Source organism: Trachemys scripta, chromosome 4 (assembly GCF_013100865.1).
Source record: "Trachemys scripta elegans isolate TJP31775 chromosome 4, CAS_Tse_1.0, whole genome shotgun sequence".
NCBI lineage: Eukaryota > Metazoa > Chordata > Testudines > Emydidae > Trachemys > Trachemys scripta.
Window position 1 is genome coordinate 114,176,858 of NC_048301.1, and position 9,465 is coordinate 114,186,322.

The 9,465-nt window shown below is 47.8% G+C and overlaps 1 protein-coding gene across 1 annotated transcript in view; it reads right to left on the reverse strand.

Moving 5' to 3' along the window:
- Window positions 1-555: 555 nt before the first annotated feature.
- The window catches only part of LOC117877411 (NACHT, LRR and PYD domains-containing protein 3-like), a 45,998-nt gene continuing 37,088 nt past the window's right edge, over window positions 556-9,465 (reverse strand). The window contains exons 11-13 of the mRNA XM_034770525.1: window positions 8,279-8,449; window positions 3,916-4,086; window positions 556-1,941 (exon numbers count right to left, since the gene is read on the reverse strand). Coding sequence (XP_034626416.1) covers window positions 1,842-1,941; window positions 3,916-4,086; window positions 8,279-8,449 — 442 coding nt within the window. The 3' untranslated portion in view covers window positions 556-1,841. The remainder of the gene's footprint in view (window positions 1,942-3,915; window positions 4,087-8,278; window positions 8,450-9,465) is intronic.

The window sequence follows — 9,465 nt, forward strand, 5'->3', positions numbered from 1 at the left end:
GCCCCAAGGACTCGGTCTGTTCATCTCCTACTGGTGCGTCTTGGGAGGTGCTGCGAGGTAGCATTAGTAAAATTTGCAAACTTAAGAACCCAGGGTACGGCTAAGAAGTCTCACCTTTCAGGTCAACAAGCCACCTGAGGGAAGATGGCTATTGCAGAACATCTGGGATCCCTCACCTTGGGGAGAGGAGGTCCAGACATCAACAAACTGGCTATGCCAGCTTTTCACCAGTCTCCCTGCACCCAGTAATATCTCTCTAGGAGAAGTGATGTGTCACCAACATCACCATCAGGCTCCTTGACAACAGTTCCAGCTTCTAAGGGCTGGTCTACACTCAGGGGGAGAGATCGATCTAAGATACGCAACTTCAGCTATGCAAATAGCGTAGCTGAAGTCGAAGTATCTTAGATCGAATTACCTGGGGGTCCACATGGCACGGGATCGACGGCCGCAGCTCCTCCGTCGACTGTGCTACCGTCGCTCACTCCGGTGGAGTTCCAGAGTTGACGGGGAGCACGTTCGGGGATTGATATATCGCGTCTTAACGAGACGCGATATATCGATCCCCGATAGATCGATTACTACCTGCCGATTCGGCGGGTAGTGAAGACATACCCTAAGTGATGAGAAACCAGACAACTGCGAGCACTGAAGTGTTCACCATCCCACCCCCCACCCCCATCATCTTAAATGTCTCCTTTTCCCCTTTTTTCTATTTTTGTCTTGGTTTTGTTAACTTGGAGATGTCCCAGCCCTTTTTATTCTCTAATCTGATGGTGTGAAAGCCTGGTTTTGTACATGCGTGCAGCGTGTGCATATGAGCGCCAGTAGAATCCACACCAGGAAAGTGCCTTAAAGAAAGTTCCCCAGATAGAAGTAGCCCTAAAATAGTCTCGAAGATATTTGCTGAAGTATGTTCTGTCTGTGTGTGTTTGAGGCCTGAGAAACAAAGCTGTCAACTGTAAATTGCTAAATAAGTGATGACAAACTTCTGCCTATCAGTGTTTTGTTTTTTTTAAGCCTGCACTGTAATAGCTCTGGTTGAGGGGAGGAAAGTGTTCACCACCACACACTGAAATGTCAGGAGGAAGCTTTGTAATATCTCTGAGCTTGTGGTTTAGACATTAGATAATAAACTGCTTACAGTATTAAGATAGTGATCCAGCACCAAGTTATAGATTTGATTGACTGGGTAAAATTTTTTAGTTGGGATTCATAACCAAAACAGTCACCTTCTTAGATCCCTTTTTAGGATTAATACAACAAATAATCAGTTCTTCTTAATCTGATGAGGTAACTAACTTGGTGACATAATTTTGATCCAACATTGAGACTAATTTAATCAGGGTTTGATTTTGATTGGGTAGTTGCATTGCTCTAGGCTTCATTTAGTTTCATAGTACAATTAGTAGCTTCGCTTTGGTGATACAGTTTGTTGGCGTATTAGTTTTAATACAATTTATAAAATTGATACCAAACAATATTTCTTTCAATAAGCAACATGGGTCTACAACCTTGAGGATGTGGGCAGATATCATTGGATGAACCTAACAGCCTAACCAGCTCCACATAATAAACCTCTGGTTCTCTCAACCCTGACAGTCTCTTCCAGCCCTGTGCCTGTGGAGGCTGAATGTGTGAGTTCAACAAGCTCACAAAACTGGAGCATATTTTCCCCATAGTGTGAGGTTCTCACTCTTAACACCAGTCAGGAGACTGTGCATCCGGAGTCCTTGGTGATGGCAGAGATGCCTTAAAAGAGGCAGGTCCTGTCCCTAGCCACTGTCCCAGCTAGCAGGCCAACAGCCAGGCCAGAGTGGTGTCGGTGCAATGGCTCTCGCTCACCAATTCTTCCATATACGTATGATCATATCAGGTTTCCTCTTTTTCACAGCATCTAGCTCTCTCTGTGTGTCTTCATTTACATTGACACTGCTCAAGCTGTGGGGGAAAACAAGTGAGAAAAAGTGTTAGACATAATGCCCGAGAACACAGCCCCTTTGTAGCAAAGTTAGCCACACACCATTGTTTTTAGTGAAATCATCTTTAGAATGGACACAAACAACTATTGCAATGAATGTTCAGACATAACTATCTGGGCCCATCTTCTTTCCCCATCCCACACATTTTTGGTCCACCCCGGTAGTCACCATCTGCACTGGATTCCCTTTGGAGTCTGATCAGGCCCCTCCTTGCCTGCTGAAGAGGCTGCTGTTGAGTGATGTGCGGAACTCTCAGCCCACTTAGAGGGAGGGAGATGCCAGCATGTGACATTTATAGCAAGCAAGAAAACAGACTTCAGGGAACTTATTTGTTTCTGAATTGTTATTAATCTATAAAATTATTGTTCTAAATCTAAATCATTTTGAAAGCTTTCATCCTGTGTTTTGGTTGTAACATCCCAGAATCAAAGGCTGTGTGGGGGATGTCTAGGACTGCGTGGAAAACTGGACGTTGTTTAAATGTATTTGCTATCCCAACGCTCCACAGAAATTACTTCCATTTTTTTAAATTCCCATCGGCCTTTTATCTTCCTTTATTTCTGGTTCTTTTAGTTCTCTCTCTTTTATAGATTTGCCTTTTCCCCTTCAGGTCAGTGGTCTAGAAATTTCAAAACATTCTCTTGTAGCTGTGGATTTAAAACTCCTAGCTGGCTGGCTGTGCTGGATTTAAATGCTGCTTAAGCTGAAACCCTGGTAGCTTTTATGATCTTAAAAATCGTTTAAAACTGCCTGACATTGTTCTGGAGAAAAAAGCAGATGTCAGTTGCCTAATGAGCCAGCTGGACCTTCCAATCCTACCAATATCAGTATGAGCTGCTGACTGGAGAGACAACCAAGATGAGGAAGAGAGGAGTGAAGGAATGGGGTTGCCATCATAGATAGAAAAAGAAATTAAACAGAAACAATTAGGTGTCCACTTTGTATTCTTTCCCTCTTTTCCTTCTTCTTTTTCTGTTTGTCTGTTTGGCTTTGTCCCAGAATTATTTGTTGAAATGGTGGTAAATTATCTTTTGAATGGAGGGCTATTTTAATTCATTTATGAAACACCCCAGACTTCTAGTCTCAGTCCTGCTTCCTGATTAAAATAACAGATTCTAACATAAAACGACGCTGCCTTTGGAGTGCTCAAACAGCAAATTTATTATCCCATGTTTAAGCTAGTCGAGCTGCATGAATAATAAATTTTTCAGGTTGATGGCTGAACTGAAAAAAAAAAAAAGAAAAAAGAAAAGGTTCATTTTGAACCAAAATCTCATTTTTCAGTTTTTTTTAAAAGAAATTAAACAAACAATTTTTTTTGGTGCCAAATGAAAATTTATTTGAGCTGAAAAAAATTCGGGTCTCTTTGTGGTTTTGTTTAGTTTCTTTTTAAGTGCTTTTTACCCTCAAAAAACCAATTAATCAAATTAGCTACATTTCTAAACAAAACATTGTTTCAAAGTGACAAAGTCAAATCTTTTGTTTAAAAGAAGTCAGCTTTTTATTCTTCCAAAACTATTCACCAAATGCGACCTCAATTTGCAAATATTTTCATCCTGAAACTGCATTTTTCTGCACATTTACTATTTGAGCAAAAAATGTCACCCAGCTCTACTATTATCACAGCAGTGGGTCTCTCTTACTTTCTCTGCGGGAGGAGACTAGGTCCCAGCTCTTGGGTGCATGGACAATAACACTGTGACCCCAGGAGAAAGAGCTTAAATCACACCACTATGTGCCAGATTTTCCAAGGAACTCAGCACCCACAACTGGGGCTGGATGTTCAAGGGGACTGACGACCCATTTACCCAGGGTGCTGAGCTCGTCTGAAAATCCGACCATAGAAGTCACAAGCTACGACATGCTGAGCACTTTAGAAAACCTGGCCCCATGTGAAAGAAACACCCATGAAAGGAGCCTACTTGTAACTTACCCCAGTTTCTGCAGTTTGCAGTTTGGGTGTTTTAGTCCTTCACACAACTGTTTCACACCTGAATTGTCCATTGTTTTTTCTCCCAGGATCAGCTCTGTCAGCGTCTGGTTGGTGCTGAGAGCAGAGGCGAGATCCCCACAACAAGCAGCTGTGAAATGGCAACCACTCAGTCTGCAGGAGCCAGAGATATACAAAGATTTGTGACTGCTTATTTTTGCCCCATTCGCTGGCATCAGCAGTCTTCATTCTAGGCATGTTCCGATAAACCACAATGCTCTGAGAGGAGACTTTGGGATTATTCATAAATTCCAAGGCCAGAAGGGGCCACTGTGATCATCTGGTCTGACCTGCAGTATAGGACTTCCCCCAAACAATTCCTGTTTGAACTAGAGCAGAGCTTTTAGACAAAAATATTGAAACTTGATTTGAAAATTGCCAGTGACAGAGAATCCACCACAACCCTTGGTAAATTGTTCCAGTGGGTAGCTACCCTCACTGAACCTTATTTCCAGGCTGAATTTGTCTAGCTTCAACTTCCAGCATTGGATCCTTTTATACTTTCCTCTGCCAGACTGAAGAGCCCATTATCAAATATTTGTTCCCCACACAGGTACTTCTACACTGTGATTATGTCACTTCTTATCCTTCTCTTTCCCAAGCTAAGCAGATTGAACTCTGTCACTATCAGGCAGGTTTTCCAATCCTTGCATTATTCTCATGGCTCTTCTCAGGACCCTCTCTAATTTATCAACATCCTTCTTGGACTGTGGGCACTAGAACTAGACACAATATTCCAGCAGCTGTCACACCAGAGCCAAATACAGAGGTAAAATAACCTCGACTCCTACTTGAGATTCTTCTGTTTATACATCCATTAGTGCTTTGGGCCACAGCAATGCACTGGGAGCTCATGCTTAGCTGATTATCAACCGTACCACCACCCCGGTCTTTTTCAGAGTCACTGCTTCCCAGGATAAGGTTCCCAACCCTGTAAGTGTGGCCTACAGTCTTTGTTCCTAGAGGTACACGTTTCTATTGGTCTGTACTAAAATGCACATATTGTTCGCTTGCGCCCAATTTCCCAAGCAAGACAGATCCCTCTGTAGCAGTGACTTGTGCTCTAAATCTCTACATTATTTCCCATTTTGCAATTTTTGTGTCATCCGTAAACTTTATCAGTGGTACTATGTTGTCTGCCAGGTCATTGATAAAAATGTTACAAAGCATAGGGCCAAGAACTGATCCCTGTGGGACCCCCATAGAAACACACCCTCCTGACTTAAAACTACAAGCCCTGGAGGGAATACTTTACCATGTGCAGGTATTGTGTCAGTTACTATGTGTTCTATATGCGATTGTTCAGATGAGTTGAAGGGAAAGGTAGATTGAGGGTCTATTTCTAATGGGTGGGGTAATCCTAACAATATCCTGTAATCCTCGCTGCCTGCAGCCTGCTGGCTCCCTATTGGATACTGCCCCCTCTAGAGTGGTAGGAAGAGAAAGGACTAAATCCTAGCTTATTCTGGTGGAGGAAGGACCTTGATTAGCATCTCACCAGCAGGGGGCGCTGTGTTAACCAGAATGACAAGGAAAGAGATGTGACATCCTGTGGACAGAAGGGATCGGGCCGGGAGAGAGAGATGGCCAGTGTGGGTGAGAGGGAGCAGCAGGCTGCAGGCAGCGAGGACAAAAAGCCGGGCAGTGGTATCCTGAGAGCCAGGGCAAGGAGGCAGGTGGGAAGGTGACAGCTGATCAGGGAAGCAGGCTGTGGCTGGCAGGCTGGGAGCAGCAGCACCAGGACATGTGGGGTGGAGCAGCCTACAAGCAGGAGGGGAGAGGCAATTGCTAAGGCTGGGTGACAGGAGGACAATGCAGAGGGACCCCGAGGAGACCAGCGATGACAGGACTGAGCTCTGGCCAGTGGGGTCGCAGACAAGCCCTAAATTGTCTGCCATGAGAAAGATGGGCCAGAAAGGGCACCAGGTGCCGTCCACAGTCAGCTCTCAGTGACACACTTGCTGGCTGGGCTGTGTTATCAGTAGCTGCAGTATCACTGCAGATTTGGCCATGCACTGCTACTGGCTGGGGACCGACTGGCTAAGCGGTAGTTCTGCAAAAAAGGACCTGGGGATTACAGTGGATGAGAAGCTGGATATGAGTCAGTAGTGTGGCCTTGTTGCCAAGAAGACTAACAGCATATTGGGCTAAATTAGTAGGAGCATTGCCAGCAGATGGAGGGAAGTGATTATTCCCCTCTATTCGGCATTGATGAGGCCACATCTGGAGTATTGCGTCTAGTTTTGGGCCCTGCACTACAGAAAGGATGTGGACAAACTGGAGAGAGTCCAGCGGAGGGCAACGAAAATGATTAGGGGGCTGGAGCAGGGCCAGCTCTAGGTTTTTTGCCGCCCCAAGCACAAAATGTTTTGGCTGCCCCCCACCCCAGCCCTGGGCTCTCCCCCCGCACCCTCACCCTCTGCCACCCCAGAGCTGGGATCTCCCCCCGGCCCTCTGCTGCCCCAACCCCTGGGCTCTCCCCCCCACCCGCACCCCCTGCCACCCCACCCCTGGGCTTCCCCCAACCAGTGCTGACTCCGCCTGCTTCCCCCTTGCCTCCAGTCGGTCCGGCGCTGGCAGGGTCGGTGTAAGCAGCGGGGCTCCCAGGCCGTGCCTCAGCCCAGGGTACCTCCAGCTGGGGCTCCCGCCTCCAGGACCGGCCGGGACCTGGGACAGCAGAACCGGGGGGCCGCCTGGCAGAGGGCTGAGGAGCTGGGGCAGGGCAGCCCCAGAGAGAGCAGAGCTCCGGAGAGCGGGACACAGGCCCCATACGTCAGTGCCCCGGGCACCGGTCCCCACTATGGCCCCGCTGCTGCTGCTGCTCCTGGCTGCCCTGCCGCAGTCCCTGGGTGGCTTGGGCCGCTTCGCCCAGCCCCGACGAGAACCGCAGCAGCCCCAGGGCGCCCCCTGTGCAGGATGTGCTGCTGCTGCCAGGGCCCGCTCTAGGCTTTTGCCGCCACAAGCGCAAAAAAAAAAAAGAAAAAAAGGCTGGCTGGAATGCCGCCCCTGAAAATGTGCTGCCCCAGGCACCTGCTTGGTTTGCTGGTGCCTGGAGCCAGCCCTGATTATGAGGAGAAGCTGAGGGACCTGCGGTTATTTAGTCTGCAGAAGAGAAGAATGAGGGGGGATTTGATAGCAGCCTTCAACTACCTGAAGGGGGGTTCCAAAGAGGATGGAGCTCGGCTGTTCTCAGTGGTGGCAGATGACAGAACAAGGAGCAATAGTCTCAAGTTGTAGTGGGGGAGGTCTAGCTTGGATATTAGGAAACACTATTTCACTAGGAGGGTGGTGAAGCACTGGAATGGGTTACCTAGGGAGGTGGTGGAGTCTCCTTCCTTAGAGGTTTTTAAGGCTCGGCTTGACAAAGCCCTGGCTGGGATGATTTAGTTGGGGTTGGTCCTGCTTTGAGCAGGGGGTTGGACTAAATGACCTCCTGAGGTCTCTTCGAACCCTAATCTTCTATGATTCTATGAAATGACGGGTGATGATCGGGGGGAGTCCCAGCCTCTTTATGGGAAACACATTAATGTTGATGTTGCTTATTCACATTTACTGTTTACAGCCAGTTTGGGAGAACAGAGCAGTGTTCAATTTCCTTTTCTTTCCAGCCCTTTTGGGAGAGCAGGAGTGACAGCTCCAGTTCAGGGCAGTGTGCACATATGTGGGGCTGTTACTGCCTTAGTGAGTAAAGTCATTGATTTTCTAACTTCAAAATATGCTGCATTTGTGGTTTGCTAAAAATCACAGGATTCTGCCCTTGGCTGCACCAAGTTCACATCATGCCCTGCTGAGAGACTTCGAGGAGAAGATATTGGCTGTAACCCACCTTCCTACTGCCCTGATCCTGGGCCAGGTGGGGGCCAAAACAGCCTCTGGTATAACTTAGAGGAAACTGCAGAACTAAAATTCATTTGCAATTTAACACCATTAATTTGTGCTTGAATAGGGACTGGGATTGGCTGGCTCACTACAGAAGCAACTTTGCCTCTCCTGGAGTTGACACCTCCTCATCAGTTGTTGGGAGTGAACTACATCCACCCTGATGGTGTTGGCCCTGTCAACACTGGTTCTCCACTTGTGAGGTAACTCTCTTCTCTTCATGTGTCAATATAATAATGCCTGTATCTGTAATTCTCACTCCATGCATCTGAAGAAGTGGGTTTTTTACCCACAAAAGCTTATGCCCAAATAAATCTGTTAGTCTTTAAGGTGCCACCAGACTCCTTGTTGTTTTGATAAATAGAGTGTAACTCACAACACCACCATGTTAACAGGCACTGACTAAAGGGAACCAGCTGGTACTTACTGCAGTATCTGTAATTTGCAGTTTGGATGTTTTAATCCTTCACACAGCAGCTGCACTCCTGAATCTCCTAGGTTGTTCCACCTTATGCCGAGCTCTGTCAGGGTCTGGCTGGTGCTAAGAACAGAGGACAGATCTCCACAACAAACAACTGTGAGATCACAATGCCCCAGTCTGTAGGATATGAAGATATATAGAGAGCAAAATGACGACTTGTTTATGCCCCATCCTCTGCATTTCCCCTCCTTGATACCTGTATGCAACTCTAAAAATGATTCTTAATTTAGAAGCAATACAGAAATCACTTCATTTTGATTACAAAAAGACCCCTATAGAATATCAGGGTTGGAAGGGACCTCAGGAGGTCATCTAGTCCAACCCCCAGCCAGACTTTTGCCCCAGATCCCTAACTGGCCCCCTCAAGGATTGAGCTTACAACTCTGGGTTTAGCAGGCCAATGCTCAAACCACTGAGCTATCCCTCCCCCCAATACAAAGCTGTAGACCAGTTTGGGCAAACTACGGCCCACAGGCCATTTTAAGCTGGCCCTCGAGGTCCCACTGGGGAGTGGGATCTGCGGCTTGTCCTGCTTCGGTGCTCTGGCGTTCCAGATGGGGAGCAAAGTCAGGGGGCCGCTCTATGTGGCTCCCGGAAGCCGTGGTATGGCCTGCTCCGGCTGCTGCGCACTCCAATGGCCCCATCCGGTGCTACTGCTTCCGGGAGCCATGTAAGGTAAGCGCTGCCCGGAGCCTGCATCCCTGAGCCTCTCCCCATGCCCCAACCCCCTTCCCCAGCCCTGATCCCCCTCCCGCCCTCCAAACCCCTCGATCCCAGCCCGGAGCACTCTCCTGCACCCCAAACTCCGCATCTCCAGCCCCACCCCAGAGTGCGCACCCTCAGCCAGAGCCCGCACCCCACTCCCCGCCCCAGCCTGGAGCCCCCTCCCGCACCCTGAACTCCTCATTTCTGGCCCCACCCCAGAACTCGCCCCCCCAACCAGAGCCCTCACCCCCTCCCGCCCAATTTTGTGAGCATTCACAGCCCACCATACAATTTCTATTCCCAGATGTTGCCCTCGGGCCAAAAAGTTTGCCCACCCCTGCTCTAGCTCTCTAACACACAATTAGTGCTACAACCAAAACCCCAGTAGCATTAAATTAATTATTCTAATAGGAACTCATCCATCCAGC